The sequence below is a fragment of the Gymnoscopelus microlampas genome (assembly GCF_963454915.1).
Source record: "Gymnoscopelus microlampas genome assembly, chromosome: 5".
Classification (NCBI taxonomy): domain Eukaryota; kingdom Metazoa; phylum Chordata; class Actinopteri; order Myctophiformes; family Myctophidae; genus Gymnoscopelus; species Gymnoscopelus microlampas.
Window position 1 is genome coordinate 35,801,859 of NC_139942.1, and position 23,930 is coordinate 35,825,788.

The 23,930-nt window shown below is 43.9% G+C and overlaps 1 protein-coding gene across 5 annotated transcripts in view; it reads left to right on the top strand.

Annotated features, from left to right (window-relative positions):
* Positions 1–380: 380 nt before the first annotated feature.
* mib1 (MIB E3 ubiquitin protein ligase 1) overlaps positions 381–23,930 on the top strand; it is a 63,807-nt gene continuing 40,257 nt past the window's right edge. For 3 of the 5 annotated variants that reach the window (XM_084058585.1, XM_084058586.1, XM_084058588.1), the window contains exons 1-12: positions 381–1,240; positions 2,983–3,154; positions 5,449–5,578; positions 9,279–9,383; positions 10,530–10,596; positions 11,923–12,127; positions 12,993–13,176; positions 14,604–14,748; positions 15,018–15,151; positions 16,767–16,874; positions 17,506–17,703; positions 17,962–18,125. In XM_084058585.1, coding sequence (XP_083914711.1) covers positions 1,012–1,240; positions 2,983–3,154; positions 5,449–5,578; positions 9,279–9,383; positions 10,530–10,596; positions 11,923–12,127; positions 12,993–13,176; positions 14,604–14,748; positions 15,018–15,151; positions 16,767–16,874; positions 17,506–17,703; positions 17,962–18,125 — 1,841 coding nt within the window. In that variant the 5' untranslated portion in view covers positions 381–1,011. The remainder of the gene's footprint in view (positions 1,241–2,982; positions 3,155–5,448; positions 5,579–9,278; positions 9,384–10,529; positions 10,597–11,922; positions 12,128–12,992; positions 13,177–14,603; positions 14,749–15,017; positions 15,152–16,766; positions 16,875–17,505; positions 17,704–17,961; positions 18,126–23,930) is intronic. The other 2 variants (XM_084058587.1, XM_084058589.1) reach the window with 1 other exon arrangement.

Sequence of the window (23,930 nt, forward strand, 5' to 3'; positions counted from 1 at the left end):
AGGAGTTGGCATTACATTTTCGGTTCCACGGATAAATAGTGAAAATAGCAGATCTACAAGTTCACACTTGCTGTGAGCTTGTAGATCGGCTATTCTCACAATTTTTGTCTTTCTTATATTATTCGACAATTTGGCCAATGTTTGACCAGTTTTTATAGTAGGCCTATAGTTTGTTGATTTTCTTTGGTGCAGTAAATGTATTCTTTATTTTTTGTTTGTATTAATAAGGTCATTTTTTTGTCCTTAAATTATCACTTCACTGTTCTGGGGACCCCCCCCCCCCCCCCCCCCCCCCCGCCCAACATCATGTGGGGACCCCCCTGGGGGTCCCGACCCACAGGTTGAGAACCACTGCTCTAGTCTACTCGCTTCAACGCTGAGTCTGATTGACAATAATGGCGACGCGTACGTTCTGAGTTGACTCCAGCAGGGAGCCGTTGGACAAAGAAAGCCCAGCATAACGGACCAAACCCCCGGCGCTCCTCGCATCCAACACCGACCGGGGGAGACGCAGAAGAGCGGACTACAACGTTACTTCTTTAACGATCAACATTAGCTGCTAACCAGGAACGAACAGGGGGGTTTATTACGGTAGCTCGCTAGCGAAGCATTAGCCATCAAGCTAGCCCAGTGTAAGAGGTGGCAGATACATTCTTGTTGTGTGGAAGTGGAGGAGGAGGAGGGACATCCAGTTTGCCAACAAAGATCTTGGCAACCATCTAGCAATGTGGCTTCACTTTACGAGCTTGTGGGTGATCGCTTTCCCCATCTGGATGTGTTAAACATGGAAAGAAGGCGCTGAGAATAGGTTTTTTATGTAAGAAAGTGCGTGGTGTTGAACAGCTTCCTTGGGGTGGGGGCGGGGGGGTGTAGCTAGCCTGTTTAGCTTCTGTGTCCTGTTGCTTTTTCACGTCGTCCACTATAACGGGCTAGCAGCAGCATAGCTTCCCTGGCTAACTTCATACAACTCGCTGTGGCATTGCTGCTGCGGGGTCCTTATCGACAACAACAATGACCACGGGCAGGAATAACCGGGTGATGATGGAGGGGGTCGGGGCGAGGGTGCTCCGCGGACCGGACTGGAAGTGGGGCAAGCAGGACGGCGGAGAGGGGCACGTCGGCACGGTCAGGAGTTTCGAAAGTCCCGAGGAGGTGGTGGTGGTCTGGGACAACGGCACCGCGGCCAACTACCGCTGCTCCGGAGCCTACGACGTGAGGATCTTTGACAGCGCTCCCACAGGTAGTAAGCTCATTAAACATGGGGTCTTAAACGTTTTTCTGGCCAAGGACCCCTTAGCTGAGAGAGATGAAGCAGGGACCCCCTACTACATATTGTATACTATTGTATGTTGAAGATTAAACTTAGTACTTAGTACTTGATTCACCCCCCCCCCCACACCAAACCTATTTGCCGAAAATAGCCGATCTACAAGCTCACAACGCCTTCCAAATAAATAAATGGTGCTGAATTGTGTACAAAGGACCCCAATGGAAACAAGCCATAGGCTTTCTTCGGTTTAAAATCCTCTTAGCAGACCTTGTATTGAACTGTACTTCGCTGTGCTGTACTAACCAAACTGCTAATAAAGTAATAAAGTAATCAATCAATCAATCAATCAATCAATCAATGTTTTCATTTGTACACAGAGTTACAAATGGATGAATTAACAGGGACCCTGTGAAGGGTTTACCTGCTGCAAACTTAACCAGAGCAAGCACATTGCAGTGATCTTAGTGTGGGAAAGGATGTAATTATGGGAATTCGTGTATGTTATCATTTTGATAACTGTCAGTGTTGCTTATGATTAATCATTGCCAAGTGAATGTGACAGAGTTCAGTTCAACTTTTCATCTTCTTAAAGTGATGTTTAATTTGATAATGATTCAGGTCAGCAACTTTAGACCTATCAACAACATAATGGGGAGTAAGATTATACAGAATGTGACAATACTATCCTTCCATCTACCAAAATGTTGTCAAGATAGATGCTGTATATCTTTACTAGATCATTGCAGACTGGTAGTGATGGTGCCATCACTAAACTGTTGCCATACTCTTTATCAATGGCCCTGGCCTGGTGGCCTTTTTTTATAGAAGATTTTTCAGCATGTCTGCTTAATTTGGATAGAGAGGTTGAAATGCAGAAAAGAGACTTGGGTTGGATACGAACCCTGGCCTGCTGTGGAAGTACTGTAGCTTTATGTTGATTGCACTCTTACCAGGTGAGCCGCAGGGTGCCCCCTTGTTTACATGTCTAATGAGTGATACATGTGCCCCCCCCTGATGAAAGACAATTAATACAAATGTAAGAACAACATCATAATCTGATTTATCAAAGCATAAAAAACAAACTGTAGTTAACTTAAAAACCCTATATACCTTGTTGTCCTGGGTCCCCCAGGGGTCTATCTTCAGTATCTTGGGCCTCTCCTTTTTTCTCTCGGCCAAAAAGAGCCAATCTACAACCTCATAATTAGTGATTGATCGATTATGGTCTTTCAGTGGCCGATGCCGATATTTATAGGGAAGACCGATTAAAAAACGGTTATCTTGTTTTTGTTGTTGCATCTAATAAAATACAACATTGATAATGTGAAACAGTTATTAACCTGTGTTTAGATAACAGTGCACATGTTCATGGACATAGAAACCTGTGATCAGTGTTCCAAACTGCAGATGGGCAATAAAATAAAAATCGTCTTGATGTCGATTAAAAAAAAAAGAAGCATAATATCGGTGCCTGTTATTTTTGCTGAATGTTTGCGTATTCACGCCGAATGTTCCACTATTTTGACCTGCCCAGAATAGGGTGATAGGGTGAACTTCAAGTGGTTAAACTAAAGCCATTTTAGTTTTAACCGCATGAACCATAGCATCTCTATTTTGGGCATGTCATAATAGACGAATAATATTCTGCGAAAATAGCAGACGATCTACGAGCTCACAATGCGAGGTGTTCGCTTTGCTTTGCAACCCCTCAGGCATCAAGCATGATGGGACCATGTGCGACACCTGCCGCCAACAGCCCATCATTGGGATTCGCTGGAAGTGTGCTGAGTGCACCAACTATGACCTCTGCACAACCTGTTACCATGGAGACAAGCATCACCTGAGACACCGGTTCTACAGGATCACCACTCCTGGCAGTGAGAGGTTAGTCTGTGCCACAGCCCCACTGTTGTCAACAGGATACCTCACGTCGTCATGTCTGCTGCACCCGTAACTAAACCAAACCAGGTGGTTTTGTAGCTCTAGCGCCTCATGTATTGGGTGACCCAGCAGTTCACTCCGTTACTTTGTGCTGCCCCTATGTGTCAGTGACATTTGAGAGGTCTTGTTTGAGACCTGCCTCTCAGCCAACCACCACAACATGTGTCCAGTGTCCACCACTCCTAGCCCACTGTTGCCAAGCAACAGCTCAACCTCCAGGTTAGATGTTGTTTGGGTTCTGTCTCAACGATGACCGTATAATAATAGTAGCTTGTATCGTAAAGGGTTATATAGAAGATGGTTTGCTTAGCATGAAGTCTAGTGACGTCACTTCTGAACCTGATCTTATCATTATCATATTACTGTATTCATTTATGCAAATAAATATGGGACTTGTATGTCCTTATTATAAAATAAGGTGGTTGAAAGCAAGACTTTAGATTTTATAGCATTTTACATATCTCATATTGTACATGCAGCTCATGGTTGGCTGGAGAAAAAGGCAGCTGATTATTTTTGAATTGTACATATACATTTTTCCTTCTGTATTTTTCACTATGTGTGAATGGGAACATTGAATGAACAAACCACACTAAATCTTGCCATAGCTCACTGTGGCAATATTTGAGATGGGGCATCCTGTTCAGCCGTGTTTCAGGGAAGCCTCTATTGTGATGTTGAGTAGATGAACGCATGGCCCAACAGCTGGCGGCCTTTTCAACTAAGTGTGACTTCAGTTCCCCCGAGACAGTTAGTGCATGGTAGCACACAATGGACACTGGAGGTGTCCCCTATCCACATTGCTCTGACGGCGTAGTAGTGGGGTGCTTTGTTATGCCATATTAGATTCTTTCACTGACTGCTGCAGGGGGAGTGTCTAGAGGCCACAAGCTGTTAGCTTTGGTTAGACTTGCACTGTCCAGCTGCCATGTCTACCATCTACAGGTGCATTGTAGTTTGATGGTCTAAGATCTTCTGGGCAATTTATTAGTCATTTATATTATACTTGTAGATATACTGGAACTATAAACTAGTAACACTCTCAACCTCAAAGTAAATGCTTCCTGGGCCTGGGTGATATTTACCCACAGCTACTTAAGTAAGACCTGATGATTTGCACTGGCAGTCCCATGATGGCTGGGTATAGCAGGGCCAGGGGTTGCCACTAAGAGCACACAGTGTTGTGAGGTGATACCTTTCGTACATTTTGACTGCAGAAAAAAATGTAAATAATAACATAGCCTTATAAACTAAGGTTTGTTTGTGGCTGGCACTAGATTTCAGCGTCAGCAGAAAATCTACGCTAAGACAACACAATAGCCAAGTGCATTTCTCTTTACCGTTGTCGAATACATATGATCATAGTATTTATATGTTGCAATACTTGCGTGACACCCCTTGCTGTTGGGCTGGTTGTTGGGAGCTTGTGGTTGTACTGTCATGAAGAATGGGATGTAATGTTCATATTCTTATAGAGCTCGACTTTGCCATCTGACAGTCTAATAGCTCTCTGGTAAACCACCAGCCTGGCCCCATGGCAGTAGGAGTGTGGCTTCCCTTCCATTGTGATCAAAAATGGGAATATTTCAGACCACACAGTCAAACTTGGCCTCCATATCGGTGTCCTGGGAATAGTTGGTGGAAATGATTACCGTATGTTGCTGCCACAGACCTGCTGACAAAAAAAACAACACTTTCTGGGCAACTACAATAAACCTCCACCATGCCATGTTCTTTTAACCACTTCAGCCCTATTTTATAATTATAAATGGCACTGCAGTTTATTGTGTAGATGGGCTATTTTAGAAAGTATTTTAAATATAGTGACATGCTCAAAACAGGGATGCCAGGTTGAAAGTGGTTAAAATTATATTTTGCTATTTCACATGTTATCTAACCTCTTTCCCAGCCTTCTCTCATCTCATGAGGAGAAAAGCCTGGAAAAGAACTACAGCCAAAAATGTCTATAGGGTGTCACTTCTGTTGACTCAGGCATATTTCTTGCAGTGGAGTTATTATGGCAAGTTGCCCGTACCAATATGGCGGTGATGTTGACGTACAATCCAGTGGCCAATGCGGTGTCTATTTCTATTATGTGTATGCTTTCAGTTTCAGTAGCAGTTCTTGTCCATTGACCGTATTCTGGTTTACAGCTTGTGAGTATGGTCAATTTTAATAATGCTAATGCCCAAAAGAAGTGATGTTAATGAAGAACCATTCTTTGTCTCTGGGTACAGAGTCTTACTGGAGTCCCGTCGCAAGTCAAAGAAAATCACAGCCAGGGGGATCTTCACTGGTGGCCGGGTGGTGAGAGGAGTGGACTGGCAGTGGGAGGACCAGGACGGAGGCAACGGCAGGAGAGGAAAGGTGAGATATTGGGAGGATGGCATTTTTGTTTTTTCATATCATATGAAAAGGCAAAATAATGAGATATTGGATTGGTTAACCCATTAAGACCTGAGGCCGATTCTACAAATATCTTCTAAATCCTAACAGTTTTTTGAAAAAAACGTATGTTGCTATAATATCAGTGGTTCTCAAGCTTTATCATGTCAAGGACCCCACAAACTGATACGTATCTGGCCGCAGACCCCCATCTCAAAATATTTAGTTCCAGGGACCCCCAGAAGCAAAGATTTGTGTTCAAAATGTTCTGTTTAAAAATATTTATAATCAAACTTTTGCACCCATTTTAAAGATTTTTCAAAAATAGCAGATTTACAAGCTCATAGCGCGGCACTCGGTGCCACGCTATGAGCTTGTATATCTGCTATTTTTGAAAAGCCAAAGAAATCTAAAATGACACAGATGCTTTCCCGGTCTTAATGGGTTAATTAGATTGAGACTGAGAGATGTCATTAGAACTGTCCTTTCATAAAATATGTCTCCTGCATAGATATATGCACGTTGATACCTCATTGGCCACGGCGGTTCATTGGAGCAATGCATCATCGCAGCCACCATATTTTGTGGGGAGAGTCGTGCCTCCTAATGCGTTTATGACCCATGTACGTCTATTGTAGCAGGAGGTCTGTCCACAGTTAAAATAATAATAACTTGCTGAATTCTCAACTGATTTTCACGTGGCAGAGAGAACGAGGCAACCAGGTGCTCACCAGAGACTTAAAAGTCAACAGAGTTAAAATAGTAAAAAGTCCTCCTGGATCAGACGGCATAAGACATCAGATAAAAAATGGGAGATCCGGGCACTCGAGTTAAAAGAGGGAGCAGCCTTTATATAATACCAACATCTTGGTGTATTACCACAAGCGGTCTACATTTTATCCCTGATGAAGACCGTTTGTGGTCGAAACATGTTGGTGTATTAAATAAAGGCTGCTCCATCTGTGCCCGGATCTCCCATTGTTTAATCTGATTTTCACGTGGTCTAGTTTGTTCGAAATGTCAGACATGTAGTTATGTTATGATATAGGATATGTGGTTAAATTAAAAACAATGTGGGTTTCCATTACCAAGACACCTTATCTTACATACTGTGTAGATGGTAACTTTTTTTAGTCTCAGGTACTTCTATACAACACAGGCATATTTCTTTCACTGGAAATGGGACCTTCCCCACATAATATGGGGGTGGTGTTAACGTGCGACCCCACTGGCCAATGAGACGTATACCTATTTATGTCTATGGTCTCTTGCGCGTCTGCAGGGCTATTCTTTTTTCTTTTATGCTGTTTGAGATCAACTGTTTGCCTCCGCCCCCTGCTGGAACTAGTCGCTCTAGACGTTATTTCTCGCTAAAAACAAACAGCCGTTTATAATGATTTCGTGGTTAATAACTTTTCTTTGGGATTTACATTATACACCCACCAAGGGATTTGGTGGGTGTATAATGTGTACAATGTATAATAATTTCCTTTCACAACACTAAGGTATAGAACGCAGTTACGTGGATTTCACCGCAGCGTTGTAGAGGAAATATAAAGTAAGTTAGCATAATGCCTAGTCGTCGCTTTGTTATCTGATAGCTGATAGATCCAAACAATGATCCAAATAAGATGAAAGGAGACCCTGTCTGTGGCCCTATCTGGATGGGGAAAAATCACAAGTCAGTTATTGCCAGAAAATGCTGCACAATTTACGTAGGCAACGGCTCAAATCACACAGCACAACTGGGTGAGAGCGAGAGCGACGGAGAAAGCAAGAGAGAGAGAGAGAGAGAGTCATTTATCTTTTAGGATTGATGATTAATTCATTATTAATCTGGTTAAATTGTTTTATAGTTTGACAGCCTCATTATGTATGAAATGTGACTGCAAATAGTTGTGAACCAGCAGAGGTTTATTTTGGAATTGTTGGTGCACTCGGCTGATTTTAAAATAGACATTGCTGGCTAATTGTTTGGCAATCGGGTATGAATAATTGTATTTTTCAACTCAGAATTCATAAAACTCATTGATAAAAGGTCCCTTTTTAAGATCTTATTTTGGTTTCATCCCACCCATTCAAATTCATATTATTTTCAGAGAATACAAATATGTCCTTGCAGTCTGATGGGGTTGTCTATTAACATTTACATTGGAGCAGCGCCATAAAGAGCTTGTATTTTGACTCCCGTCCAGACCCTGATGTATTCAATTTAAGAGTCCCTGCAGGCAATTTAAGAATTCATTTTGCTGTTATTTAATGGCATATCTCATTATTGTTTTATGATGCTGTAAGCAATATGCTCCCCAGAAAACCGCCATTACATGTCCTGTAGCAAGATGAGCTGTCAGTTTAGTGCGAATGTTGCCTCCTAAGGCCGCTTAATTTATTATGCCTGGAATGAGCATTCATATAATCTAATGATTTGAAATATGTTTTTACCGAAGGCTAAACTGTTAATTATTGTAATACAGCTCCGACCATTTTTGTAATTTTACAAATTGCGGTAGACTCGTCCATGTGTACACACGCATAAATGGCCTGAAAATCACTTCATGTAGATAATTTTGGTTCTATGTTTTCTAATTGGGCATATTTTATAAAGTGGACACACTTGACATCTTTAAGTTCTCATTTGTTTCTTTCTTGTTAAACTCAGCAGCCAAGGAGCTCTTGAAAGGAAAAGTTTCTCCACAACTCCTTGCTCATTGGCTACTCTTGCCTCTACCACAGACTCCTAGTTTAGAGTGTCCTCTGGGAATGCTTTAACATTATTAAAATAAAGTCCCAGGTTCTGACAAAGAAGACTTATCTGGAATGGCTGTTAATGCAAACGATTTTTCATTTCAGATCATGACTTTACTTGAGTCACTTTTAATTAAAAAAAGAAGGAAAAAAATTCACAGCCAGCGTGGTAGGGAATCTTTGCAGTGTGTGTGCGCATGTTGCTGTATTTTAGTGCAGTTGTGCTTGATCCTTGTTTTTACTGCTTCTCTGGAAACAATTGCTGTAACAGTCACAACGGTATAATAAAAATCACCTGAGAGGGTTGCTACTGCAGTAAAATGGTAAAAAAAAAGTGGAGCCTATTGAAAGAAAGAATTGCAGTGCATGGAGAATCTAAACAAAATTAAATTGCAAGTCAAAAGAATAAAAATGCAATCAAATCGTTGGGTCCTTGCCGATTCCCACTCACTAATATGTCCCTGCCTTCATGAAGTCTCAACATAGTGATGGAATGGCATACAGAACTGCAGACAATGCAGTCTATGGATTAGCTGCTATACCTGCACACCGACTGAGGCCCTGTCCGAAGATGGGAGGTGGGGGTTCGGGAACAATAAAGCTGACGTGCTGATCTTAAAGTGCAAATTATTGCCCTTGTAGCTGGTCAGTAGACGGACCTCCATACTGCATTATAACGTGATCAACTCCTCCAGAAATGGTCCGTGGCACTGTTCTTAACCATAATTCTTAACCATGGTGTTCCTAAAGATTTACACAAATCTGCTATCTTCACCCTTTGTCATACAATGAAGCATCGATCGCCTAAGTGGTTGAAAGACATATTATTGACGTATAACTTGAAGTGCACTTTTATGCCCATTTGCTAGATGGAAACCCCATCTCAGGTGCCTTGACGTAATGGTTTTGTTTTGTGCCTTTGCGTACCTCCCTGCAGGTGACAGAGATACAGGACTGGAGTGCCGCCAGCCCTCACAGTGCTGCCTACGTACTGTGGGACAACGGGGCCAAGAACCTGTACAGAGTTGGCTTTGAGGGGATGGTGAGTAAACTTCCAGTTCAGACACGCATACACAGACACACACACTCAGTCTTACAAAGGATCAGCTGCCCATGTGGCTTTTGTGTTTGACCACAGGGCTGAGGCTGCCAGGGCTTTGTTGGAGCCACGCAGCCAGCATGCGTGAGGCACTATTGTGTAGGCAGCTGGAAAGAGAGAGTATCTACATGATAAAGGCAATCTGGTTCTTTTGGCGTTTTCTTTTTTTGCCGGGAGGGGGGGGGTGAACATGGAGGTCAGCATGAGAGAGATGGGGGGTCCTTGGTTTTATTGGAGCTCTGGCTATGCACACACCCCCAATGAAAAGCTTATCTCTCATTGGCGGAGAGACCCCCTCTGCCTTTTACGAAGGGGCCAATGAGGTTTCTCGGTCGTCTAACAGATTTGTCCTTTGTTATCCTAATAGGCTGAAACGGTCTTGAGAGTAAGGTAGATGGCATCTGCTTCTGAATTAAGCAAGTCACAGATTACACCCCCCACCCCCCCACCTTCCTTCAGCACGGCCATTTTTAACTGAAGCACCCCACTCTTGAGAGGCAGTGAGCACAAGTAAAAAAGAAAAAAAAGAGAAGCCACTGCAGCTATATTATGTACAAAAAAACACCCAGACAAGTCAACTCCTTTTCCTGTGTTGTAAGCAGTAAAATCCTCACTGTTAATTTAACCCAAATCCATTTGGTTACATTTGAACTCTCTCAGAGTCAAATGACCACTGAAGATTTGACAGTGTAGTAATTATTTTGTGCAAATAGCATCACAATAAGATCAACTTTAATCCCGTTGGCGCAGGTTTGTCTTCTTCATTTGTTGGGACTTGTATTCGTTCCTGAGGCCTGTAGGGTCCCATCACTTCAGAGGAATGTCTGCACTGCCTTGTAATCATCTCTGCCCTCTAACTCTGCCACAGTGGCTGCACATCTCTGAGTCATCAAAAAAACACCAAACGATAACGCTTTCTTTTCCCCAGCAATGTAATGTTTCATTGTCCTTGCTTGCCCTTAGGGTAACTCTGTTGTCCCTATTCTGTGCTGTTATGGTGACTTCTCAGTGACATCATTCATGATCAGGGTCTAATGGAATTACCCACCGGCTAATTATCTCATCCTCTTGCTCCCATCTCTCCTTCAGTCGGACCTGAAATGCGTGCAGGATGCCAAAGGAGGCTCGTTTTACCGTGACCACTGTCCTGTTCTAGGTAAGTAAGCCAGTGATCTGTGCCCACCCTCATTATTGCACCAATCCTTTCTCCCAGCGTTCTGGTGCAGTGGATTCCAAGGGCGTTAGGGAGAGTCTGACGCAGTTACACACCAGGGCCACAAGATGGCAGCACCACACAGTCACCTGGGTGCCTTGATACCAGAGCAAGGCACAGGTCATGCCGGCACAGCATTCCAAGAATTCCAGTAGGGAAATGTTTCCTTAGTGACTTCCTGGCTAGGGGTATCTGGGCAAGGCCTGGCAGCGGATCCAACACTGCAGCAAAGCCCCTCCACAGTTTGATGGCGTCATTGTCATCGTCATCGTCCCCTCAGTCCAGCGCTTTTCTTAGGAATGCATCACCTGCTGCACTCGATCACATACTGCCTATTATATATGAATATACTATAGCACTGTAACAATAATTTCTTGCAGGGTGTATCGTACAATTAGGAAGACATGCCTCTGTGTCAAAACAATGTACAGCAATATCCACTCACTTATTGGTTAAAAAAAAGAAAAGAAATGATGCAAACAGCGCTGCATCATCATCAAAGCTTTGTGTTGTCAGTTCAAATTTGGAAGCAAAGTCTACATTGTAAATAATGAAGAATTGATGTTTTTTTGTGCTCCATAATTTTATTGTTTTCTGCCACTATGTGTCTCTTCATGTGTTTTACATTATTTGAATAATTATTTGTAATTTTCACATGATTGTACTTTAATTAGATTTTTAATGCCATCATTGATTTTCAACTTTAATTATTTAAATAAAAAAATCTGCATTGTGATGCAAGGCGTTGTGAGCTTGTAGATAGGCTATTTTTGCTATTTCTGGAAAGTATAAAATAGGGCTTAAGTATTTAAAGGTTCTGTGAGTGATATTTTCTTGGGTTAAAACAAATAGTTTTTTGGTTCAAAAGTTAAGGCTCTGTATTCAGATAGTAATCATCGCTATAGAGTTCAGTAATAGGGGTCTCCCTCAGCTCTTTATTAAAAAGAAAATACATTTTCAGGTTGGAATACCAATTTCATCCAGTCAGGAGAGAGAACCCCACAAATATAATTTTATCAGCTTCAATTTTATAGTGTTCCAGTTCCAATTGGGTCTGCTCATTTTAGTTTTGTTTCATAATTTCTCCTGATTGGGTACAATTGCTATCCTAACAAGAGCTTTTTCTCTGTTTATTGAAGAGCTGAAGCTGGATTACTATCATTATATAGAGCCATTTATCACTTATTTTAACACCAAGAAATATCACTTGAACCACCTTTTTAAGAATTGGTTTCCTTCATTCTAACCAAGTCCTGTCCTCCCTCCCAGGTGAGCAGAATGGCAACAGGAACCCTGGTGGTCTTCAGATTGGAGACCTGGTCAACATTGACTTGGACCTGGAGATTGTCCAGTCCCTCCAGCATGGTCATGGCGGGTGGACCGACGGCATGTTTGAGACCCTCACCACCACTGGCACAGTGTGTGGCATCGACGAGGACCATGACATAGTGGTTCAATACCCCAGTGGGAACAGGTAAGGCCATGGGTACAACCCCACCACCACCACCCTCCTCATATGGCCAGTTTTTCTCTGAATTGGACTCTGAGAACATTCCCTGTCAGCTTCTGTGATTCACTGGCTGTTTTAAATGCATTATTAGGGCTGTAGGATGTGACAGAAAGTTTTATTTGAATATTTTCTCTGAATGTATCACATCAATGTCCAAAACGAGACGGAAAGTATAGTTGCATGATTCCGTTAATTTTGTTCCATTTAGCTTCGTAATGTGAGAGCATGCACTTGATCTGATGTAATTTCTGGATATAAATTAAGTCAGACTTTCAAATATTGAAAGTTTAATCACTTTGATATGATCATTTATTGTTGTCAGTTCAAATTTGTAACCAAAGTCTATGTTGTAAATGCGGCTATCCCCTCATAGTCCCCGTCAATAGTCGATTGATCAATCGGTTTGGTCTTAGTCGTCCAACACTACCAATTGTGAACTCTACATATAACCCTTTCATTTTGCCAGTATATAACTTTCAATTGCCAGTAGCCATTGTGAAATTAACACTAGGAAATTCAGTCCTCAATCCTCAACCCCACCAACTTGAAAAGGCTGCTCTCTGCACAAATCTATGCAGCAAACACAATTTTACAGATTTGTTGATTAGTCGTCAAATTCATATGACTTAGTTGAGAACGGATGAGTTCTATAGTTGAAGACAGCCCTAGTTGTAAATAATCGCTAAATACAATATATCGTACAACTCTAAAGCCTACACTGTTACATGACATTGCTATGACATTTCCTGATTATTATGAGTTATGATAATGAGTTTACTGTTTGCTATATGTTCAGCACATACTGTAACGGTTCCCTGTGTGTCCTCAGGTGGACGTTTAACCCAGCAGTGCTGACCAAGGCCAACGTAGTGCGTAGTGGAGAAGTGGCAGCTGGGGCAGAGGGTGGAACTTCCCAGTTTCTGGTTGGAGATTTGGTCCAGATATGCTATGATATCGACCGCATCAAGCTGCTGCAGAGGGGCCATGGAGAGTGGGCTGAGGCAATGCTGCCTGTAAGAGTCTCATACTTTATAATATAAAGTATACACTGTGTATCATCACTGTCGGGCAGAAACCACGTATCTCCATATTTTTCATATTTTATTTTTTCATAGCTTACCTATTTTAAACTGCGGCCTATGACGGCCTATTTCTCACGAAAGTAGCAAAAATTGACAAGCTAACAACGCGTCGCCATTGTTGAAAGATTTGGAAATGTTTCGCCTGTTATGAAATCCCCAAATTATGGATGCCATGTTGAAAGTGGTTAAGTACATGTGTGGATTTTATAAATATTTACAAGGATTCCACCCGACAGCGACGAAATTAGATACACCAATGCATTTAACAGCAAAGTTTTCACACCTGAAATTTGGCCCAATGAAGTAATTTTATTTGTACTTTGATTTTCATAAATCACAAAAAATAAATACAAGGCCGAGTGACTTTAACAGCCATTGTAATTTCCTGCTACTCGCTATGGTCTTTAGCCAGTGCTGACTTCATCTCCCGCGTAGAAATAACAGAAACATGCCAAAGATTCCTCTGTGCCAAATTAGCCTGGACACCATAAAGATTATGGCCGTTATGGTAGTGATTACTTTTTTTTCCTCTGCTCTATCTCAAAGAGAATTTATTCTTTCCTTATTATGGAAGTTTATTCATTGCTGCCCCATAACGCCGTTGGCTGTGTAACGCCAGTCTAGTACAATATGCCACTTATCCCTGCCAAACTAGCCCCCTCTCGGCAGCTAATGAGCCTTAAAACCCCGAGATGGGCTGTAGCTTTGATCACTAACCACGGCTGTTCCCCGTCTGCTGCTGCGGCTGCCGCTATTGCAGCAGTCCCCCCGCCCCCCCCCCATTATTGATAGCATCCTCCAGGACGGCCCCAGCCCGTAGCTCCATGGACTCCAAAGTGCCTCCCTCCTCTTGCAGCACGGCACAATATGATTGGAAATTGGAAGGCATTTTGCCGCGTCCTCCCAAACCCTGGAGAGAATGCCGTTATTGGCTGTATAGATGGGGAATAACCTGGCTAATAGACGGGTCTCTCTCTCTCTGTGTCTCTCGCAGTTTGTGCAGCGAGTCGATGCCCTTTGAATGACTAATGAGAGGAAAAAGTTGAAATTTGCCTGTGATAATCTCTGGTCTGTTAGTATTTTTTTTCTTGCACGGAACAGGCTTGTCGATTACTTTCTCCTCTTCTCCTGGTCCAGTAGTTTCTTAGCCGAATAACCACCTCTCTGTTTTATGCCTGTTGCCCTCTCTCTATGGCTTACTATTTATGTTGAGCTGATTTTCACACACACACACACACACACACACACACACACACACACACACACACACACACACACACACACACACACACACACACACACAGATAATGCCCCCCCCCACCCCTTTTCTAATGCGTTTGTGGTGTCTCTCTGCACAGACCCTGGGTAAGGTGGGGCGGGTGCAGCAGATCTACTCCGACAGCGACCTTAAGGTAGAGGTGTGTGGCACCTCGTGGACGTACAACCCCGCTGCTGTCACCAAGGTTGCCCCCTCTGGCTCAGCTGTCACCAACGCCTCTGGAGGTAGGCACGGATACAGCTGCTCTCCACCGCAGTACAACTCTGTTGACGCAGTAAATGCACAAAACCTTTTGTTTTTGGCTCACTGTCTGTCTAACATGCTCTCTCACTGTCTCTGTCTCTCTATACACCTACACAAAGTACCACTCTGATATGGCTTTTGCCCCATTGTGTGTGTGTGTGTGTGTGTGTGTGTGTGTGTGTGTGTGTGTGTGTGTGTGTGTGTGTGTGTGTGTGTGTGTGTGTGCGTGTGCGTACGTGCATGCGTGTAGAACGTCTGTCTCAGCTGCTGAAGAAGCTGTTTGAGACGCAGGAGTCCGGAGATATCAATGAGGAGCTGGTCAAGGCTGCAGCTAATGGAGATCTGGCCAAAGTGGAGGACATTCTTAAACGACCTGATGTGGATGTAAGTGCTTTGCTATGGGGGGGTAAATGTGTGTATTATTATTAGTATTAGTTAATGTTATTGAGTTTGACAGTGCTTCAGTGTGTGTCCTCCCTGGCATCAGTCTCTTCTGATCAGCAGATCACTTGATCAGTTTACACTGAGCTACGATGGCCTGAGAATGCAGCCGTAGCTAGCTACTGTTTAATGAAAAGAAAAATCCTTTGGCCTTCGGGCATTATAGCAAACCACAGAGTGTCTCTCTGAGTACACTGATATTTGTTCTTGAATTCACCCCCCCTGTGCACACACAGGCACACATACACACACACACACACACACACACACACACACACACACACACACACACACACACAGAGGACCGCCCGCTTGGCTCCTAGGAGAGCGCTATGAGATCTTCCCTCCCGCTCCTCTCTCAATCAGAAAAGCATTAAGCTTCGGCCCAGAGGAGGCATTGAGGTGCATCGGTGTGCATTGCAGCACTCTCAGTGTCCAGCTGATATCCACTAGTCCTGCATGGCCAGAGGATCTGTCCTGACAAGGGGGCTCTGGGGGCAAACACCCATTTGCCGGGGACACGAGCCATATTACTTTTTGGAGTTGGTAAGGTCTAAGCCACCTGAACACTTTGCAACACTGTCTTCACTCTGAGAGAGAGTGAGGGAGAGATTGTGTGTGTGTGTGTGTGTGTGTGTGTGTGTGTGTGTGTGTGTGTGTGTGTGTGTGTGTGTGTGTGTGTGTGTGTGTGTGTGTGTGTGTGTGTGTGTGTGTGTGTGTGTGTGTGTGTGTGTGTGTGTGTGTGTGTGTGTGTGCGCGCGTCCGTGCGTGCGTGCGTGTGTGTGTCAGTGTGCTGAAGGCTGGCCAGGTGCCCCAGCGCCTTTCAATGGAATTATTTGCTTAAAGCTGAGCACACTGGGCCTGGCCAAGTGATCCGGCCGCCAGGACAAGAGACGTCTCGAGACTCCCCAAGGAGTCCGCATTAATATTTATGCTCTGAGTTATTGCAGTGCTGCAGTTAGCAATGAAACACACACACACACACACACACACACACACACACACACACACACACACACAGACACACCCAGCCACTTACTACGCTGGTGGTGCTCCAGGTGAACAGCTAGTTTTGTGGATCGACATAAAATGATGCTGCTTCACATTGACAAACACAAGTGCACACACACACACACACACACACACACACACACACACACACACACACACACACACACACACACACACACACACTAACTAGGGGTGCAACAGTTAATTGAACTAATTGATTTAATCGATTATGGAAAGAAAAAAATCAACACAATCGATAAAATGTATTTTCAAAATGTGGTAAAATAGTAGATCTACAAGCTCACAATGCGTCACAATGTTGTGAGTTTGTAGCTCTGCTATATTCGCTAATAATTCTCTCCTCGATTATTTGATTAATCGAAAAGGTAATCGATAGAATAATCACAGAGAAAATAATAGATGGTTGCAGCCCTAGCGCGCACCCCCCCCCCCCCCCCCCCCCACACACACACACAGAGACAGACAGACTCAGACAAGACAGACAGACACACACGTATTTAGTGTGTGACTGCTGGTGTGTTTGCAGGTGAACGGGCAGTGTGCTGGTCACACGGCCATGCAGGCGGCCAGTCAGAACGGACACGTGGACGTGCTCAAGCTGCTGCTCAAACACAGCGTGGACCTGGAGGCCGAGGTCTGTAGCGTCTTCTGTCTCCCTCAATATTCCCACTCGCTCTTATCATCCATGCCATTAAATTCGTATTAGTCAGCGGAGATAGTTTGAAGCACCCCCTGCACACAGACGTGGCTGGTTCTACATCTTGACTGGAAGCAGTTTTCATATCGTGTGGAAGTGAAAATGTGGTTTAACAAAAAAGAGGTTCAATCTCAGTTCGAGCACAGTGTCTGTCACGATTACAAATTTAAGTTGACGATTAATTGTCACACAAATAATTGAGATTAACAATTTAATTGTGTTTTTTTGGCATTGAACATTGGAACATAGTACAATTTTAATTTCTGTTTGGTCTTTTATTTGCTTCATAATAACTGTGCAGGGCAGATATGACAAATAACCTAAATATACAAAGGAATTACTGACACATTTAATAATTTTTATACTTTAAAAAATAAAGTTTGAAAAAAATTGCAGACATAGCTGATCTACAAGCATACAATACGTCACGAAGTTCTGCTATTTTTGGAAAATGTTTTTTTCCACATGGAAACGATTATCTCAAATAACTGCGATTAGACGATTATGTACAGTAATAATTGTGACAGGCCTAGCAGTGTCATTATTGTGTCTTTGTGACCGTCCTCAGGACAAGGATGGCGACCGGGCGGTGCACCACGCGGCGTTCGGCGACGAGGGATCCGTCATCGAGGTGCTGCAGCGGGGCGGGGCCGACCTGAACGCCAGGAACAAGCGCAGGCAGACGCCGCTGCACATCGCTGTCAACAAAGGCCACCTGCAGGTGGTCAAAACCCTGCTGGATCTTGGCTGCCACCCCAGCCTCCAGGTATAGCTGCTCATTGCACCTACTCTGAAAATGTTACACCTTAAAGTTGAAGGCATTTAGCACTAGTCAGAATAGTCCCCAAGGTCAGATCACTCGAGACATAAAGTCACATTGATCACTGAGTAAAAAGGCCCATAACCGTGTAAGTCCTACTGTGAGCTTATGAGTTTTTGTTATTTGGGAACCTTTTCTCCCATAATGATCAAAATTGGGACACCAGGTTGAAAGTGGAATAATAAGTGGAATAATTGACAGAAGATTAACTTACAGGACTCTGAGGGTGACACGCCCCTGCACGACGCCATCAGCAAGAAACGGGACGACATGTTGTCCGTGCTGCTGGAGGCCGGTGCCGACGTCACCATCACCAACAACAATGGCTTCAACGCCCTGCACCATGCCGCCCTGCGGGGGAACCCCAGGTAGGAGACAACCCGAACACATTGTCATTATACCCCACTGTGTCACCTCTGATGATTCAACCCTGGCTGGGGGACCAGGAAATGGTTCGGTTCGTTTGGAGGAATCTGTGGAGGCAGAATTCCTCTGCAGATATGTGTGATTTCTTATTTTGGGTGTGATGACTTGGATTGGATCCAGACAATGTCGTTTCAGAGGCCTGGTGATTTTTTTTACTGTGGAGCACACACTTTAACTCATTCAATCCGGAACGCATCTGTGTCATTTAAATGTTTTGTCATATTTTATATTTTGGCTATTTAAAAGAAAATCGTGAAAATTTGTGCACATTTTTTAATATGTACTTTTTCAAGCGAACATCTTTAACTCAAATATTTGCTTCTGGGGTTCCCTGAAACAACATATTTTCAGATTGGGGGGGGGGGGGGGGGGGGGGGGGGGGGGGGGGGGGGGGGGTGGGGGGGGGGGGGGGGGGGGGGGGGGGGGTGGCCCAAATACATATAACTTTTGGTAATCTCTCAAGAACAGATTCTGCTCTGCGTTTGAATCTGTCGGGGGGGTTCGTCATATCGCATAGCACTGGCCTACAAGTGGGCGTGCCTTCAGATCAGGAAGCAGGCCGCGCTTTACCCAGTCAAATGTAGTGGGCGGGATTCACGTGTCCGTCGATCCTTCCCCACTCGAAACAAACCGAAACTAATTTAACAATAGCGTCCGCGGAGCAGGCAAAACCACGGAAAGATATTCACATTTTAACTTACTCTTTCATCATAGAAACAAGTGGGCTTATAACCAAAACGATCCATGTTCTCTGGGAGAAGTGGTGTCAGTGTTCCGTGTAGAAATATTGTTAGTGGGAATGAAAACATAGTCGCACCACCGGAAGTGATGCGCTGAAGGCAGACCAAAACCCCGGTTTCCTTGCGCACGGGTGCTACGTCAACTTCCTCCCAGAGCCAACTGAGATAGTCAAAAACAGCAGAGGGCGCTGTTTTTCCTTTTCATTTGGCGATGGGTTCCCAGATTGAACTTTTGGTGGTCCTTCACATGAAAAAATGTTTGAGAACCACTGATTATAGCAACATATGTTTTTTCAAATAACTGATTTAGAAGACATTTGTAGAATCAAAGATCAAAGATTTGAGTCACAAATGTTCGCTTTGAAAAAATATACATATTCAAAGATTTGCACAAATTTTCACGATTTTTCAAAAAAATAACAGATATACAAGCTCATAGCGCACCAGCTTGTAGATCTGCTATTTTTGAATAGCCCAAAGTATAGAATAATGGTTATAGCTAAACAATCTAAAATGACACAGCTATGCGTTCCCGGATTGAATGGGTTAATTCATACGGCAACTGCTCCTGATGAGCAGGTTGGCGCCGTCTGTGTGTAAATGTTTGTGTGGATGTACAGTAATGCACATTGTAAAGTGCTTTGGACAAACACGCTATATAAATGCACTTTTTGGCATTTTTAACAGTTTTTCTGGAGTGTTGGTGGCAGTTGCACCACTGAGATTTCTTATTTCATGTTAGTTTATTATTCAGCCGTGGGGGTTTGAAGAAAATCTTTTTCACACCAAGCCTGAATCCAAAGTAAACTAAAGTCATATTAAACGGACAGAAGATCCCCAAGTGCCCCACAAAAGCTATTCAGTTACATATTTATCTTGTTAATAGGACAGTGCACTCGTAGAGAAAAGAATAAATACATTTGGTTACTAACAGTTATTTATTGAACAGTTGAAGCGACAAACGGTCGTCAATGTTCAGACAACACTAACGCTTTTTAAAATACTTTTTACATTGATTCTTTTTTTATTGGTGGGTAATCTACCATAGTAGCTCACAAAACTAACGCTAGCATACATTGGTTATTCCTTTTGAGCATCTATTGCCTGCGGCCACAGTGGAGCGCTAATGCGTAGCTGCTTGTACGTTGCTCAGTCATCCTCTGATGGAATGACTGACTTCCTCTGTTCCCCCCCCACCGTGCATAAATCTAAATCAGAGGTTGTTGAAGGCTGTGTTTTGCTTCAGTGTCCAAACAAGGCCTACCAGGCAATGCTGTTAGACTATATGGTGTCTGCTCTCTGTAATACATTAGTGGCTGGTAGAATCCAATAGGCACACGATTCGCAGCATTTGGCTGTTTAGTTGTTTATTTTATCATATGCAGCCCAAAAGCAATATAGATATGTAGCCCAAAAGCGACATAAATATTCATAGTTGTGTATCATTATGTATGATTTTCTAGGTTACAAGTAGGCCCGAGGAGTTTCATTCACATCTTGTCGAATAACACACTTGGTTCATTGTTATGTCGGTCCTTACCCCAATCAGGCTGGGAAATGCTTCAATTTTAATTACAAGGTAGCAAGTAGAATCTGTGATCAGAGTAAATTACGCTCATCAGTTCACAAAGAGCGTTGAGTAGCAGTTGAGAAAGATCATTGCTTTGTAGATAGATTGCATGACAGCAGGTTTTCACTGTTAGGAAAACATGCTTCACTCTAATTTCCCTGATATAGACTTGTCATTCTGAAAATGAACAAAGCTTGCTGCTTGCACTGTTGCAGCTACCAAATAATTTAAATGCAAATCAAATGGTCACATCTTGGAGTAACACACAGTGTAAAGATGAAGGTTTGGTGAGTCCTAGGTCAATGCCAACTGTCCATGCCAAATGTCCACTTTTTTTATGCCACTATCAGGCCCCAAAGGGTCCAAGAGGATTAGCACTGACTCTCATATCTTACATAAATGTTGCATTTAGACAGATTCTCTGGCATTCACTGTTTCTTTTTTGCTCATTTGGGCTCAAGGTATAAGCCTACAGGCTTCATCTGTCTCTGCACCAGATGGTATGGACTCACATTGACATTAGACTACCTGTGCGGCGCCGAAAGCATCTGTCAAATAGTATTTTTTTGCTGTGTACCTAATAGTCCTTGAAGTTCATTAGTTTCTTTTACTGTTAATGCTGGTCTACTCTATTGCTTTGCATGTTAGCAGAGGCTAGCCTGAAGCCGCTGGCCCACACGGTAACAGAAGTCTGTCTTGTCCTTGGCCACAGCTATTTCTGGCTCCACCTGGTTGCTGCTCCGCTCTGTGAGGGGCTATTCTGGTCTCGCATGCATGCGAATATTAAGGGTGGCTTATAGAGACTACTGTCTGTATGAACCTCTGAAGGTGATGGACATTTGTGTTTTGAGGGTCAGGGTTATATAGACTGGAGTGTTTTTTTTTAGGAAAGTCAACAGCTGCCTTTTTGGCTGAGCTTTGTGTGTGTGTGTGTGTGTGTGTGTGTGTGTGTGTGTGTGTGTGTGGGGGGGGGCGGGTGTTTACTTTCCTCGGACCATGGGGACAGATACATTCTGCTGGCCTGGCACGAGGACAAATGAAATTGGGGTCAGAGGGCCATGGAGCACCTGCCACCTCAAGCCTGGCCAGTCCCATCCCCTCACCCCTGGCACGGCCTGCAGAATGGCTCTGTCTAAAGCCCTTGCCTCCTTCCACCAAACCAACACCCTGATAGATAGCCTGTTAGACAATAATCTGCACCGCAATCAGCCTGTGCCTGACATTCTATTTCGAGCCTGGTGCCCGGAAATGCATTGGAGTCATTTTTCATGGTACCGTGATAAAGCGTATATGTATTCTTATATATATTTTTCCGTTTATTAATTTATTTCCCCTTTAGCCAGCAGTAGCATCAAAGACGGAAGACAAATCTTTTCACTTATGGTTTCATATGAATCTTATGCATTTGTGGTGTGTGTGTGTGTGTGTGTGTGTGTGTGTGTGTGTGTGTGTGTGTGTGTGTGTGTGAGTGTGTGTGCTGACTAGAATTTATTGGAGAAGGAAATAGGGAGCTGGTCACCCTTAGGACTTAACAATACATAGCACCCTCTTCACCACCACTGAGTGTAACATCGCAGTCCTCAGTGTGTTATTGACTTGGAAGGTGAAAAGTGCTGGTCTTAGTAATATTTTATATTGCAGGGTCCCTGTCGTGTTGTGAGCGTGGGGCGACTTGCTTCAGTCCATGCTCGGTCCCCTCTCGGCTTCAGAGAAACGAAGATATATGTCACCTTCTCCAATCTCGCCATTTACTTTTATTTCACGCTCGAGCTCCCGCAATATTGTGGAGACGGCCCTCCAGACTCAGCCCAAGTCCTAAAACCCTTGAAAATCTCTCCCTGGGTTGAAGTGAAAATACTTTCACTTCATGTCGTGCAGCTGTTTTTTTCCTATAGTGTAGAGGCGGTTGTCTCGATTGAGTGCTTGGAAGGAAGTCCTGCTGTAGAGTCATATTCTTGAAGAGTGCCCTCTGAGACTGTCAGGAAGAGGTACTTGTATCCGAAGCTGTGTCCTACCCACTGAACAGGAATATGAGGCTGGGTCCCTCTAATGTAGATGCCTAGGCTTAATGATTTGTGTGATTCATGGCTCCGAGGCTTGCGTAGGTTCACAATCACGAGCATGCGTCCTTGTGTTTTAGATTGAACCACGACAGCACGTAATGTTCCGGGTATGCAGTTGTGAGAGGCGTGGCTAAAACAAGTCTAATCATCGACACATCTCCAATTGTTACATTGTGACAAGACCCAATTCACAGGAAAGCACGGAGTAGATATACCTCCACACTGCAATCAGCTTGCTTGTTTTCTGCCCTGATGTAAGCTATCAACATCAAACACTAGTAGTTTTTGGAACCAAGCAGTGTCCCTGTTGTGTGCGTATGTGTAATGTATTTAGACGTTGTGAGAGCACGGGTGGGCCCTCCAGCAGTGGGTGGAAGATGGAGGAGGACACAGGAGGAGGGGCCCCGTAGGTGACAGATGAGTCTGGCCACGCGGAGTCCCAAATACAGAGACAAATCAACTCTATCAGCGGGGGTGCCCAGTAATCTGGGAGCCTGAACTATATATCACCCCCTTCATTACTCTCACACACAGTGCGTTAGGCCGCGTGTAAATGGAATTCCTCGTAAATTAGGCCCGTTGTTAAGTTTTACTGTTGCTGGTAAATTGAAAGCACTGGAATACACAATTGAAACACGTCGGCAGGGCAAAAAGAAAAGCCTTCCTCGGCCATCCATAATGCACATTCTGTCGCTGCACGTGTTTACCGCAGCGCCTGCCTGCGAGGGCCGCCTGGTTCGTCTCTCGTGTCTCTCCCCTCGGGCTGCTTGAAGCCAGTAGCTGCTACAGCACTGTAAACAATACGATTAATAGCCCGTGACTCATAAACGGGCTCCAAACAGGCCCTGCAGCGGTGGTCTGTGCCTCTTTTTTCTCGTTTATTTTTTTTAACCCCCACCTATAATACTCTGCTTTCTTTAATGCGCAGAGCAATACGGGACGGTCCTGCATGGTAATCACTTCACCTGGGCTACCAGGGGGATGAGGGAGGGGCGAGAGTTACTGGTCGTGGTCGCTGTCTTTCACCGTGTTTCTGAAATGCCAACGACAAGTATTCCCAATCTACTGATTCACTCTGCCAGAACTAATAGGCAGCGCTGTAATGGTGCTCATCCTAACAGGGATCATAATTAGATAGAAAATAGTGTTACGGGCCTGCGGAGAGACAACTGCGTGAAATGGGTGGAATGTTTGTGTTTCTGGGGGGCTAAGCCCCCCCAGAAACACATCAATGCAATGCGTTGCATTGTTAGCTTGAAAATCTGTTATTTTTGGCATGCGGCACAGTTGTGCGACAAAGTGTAAATTAGGCTTTACTGCTGCGTTCCGCTGGTTCGCTGCTGCCGGCATTTGTGGAATTAAGAGTTTATCACC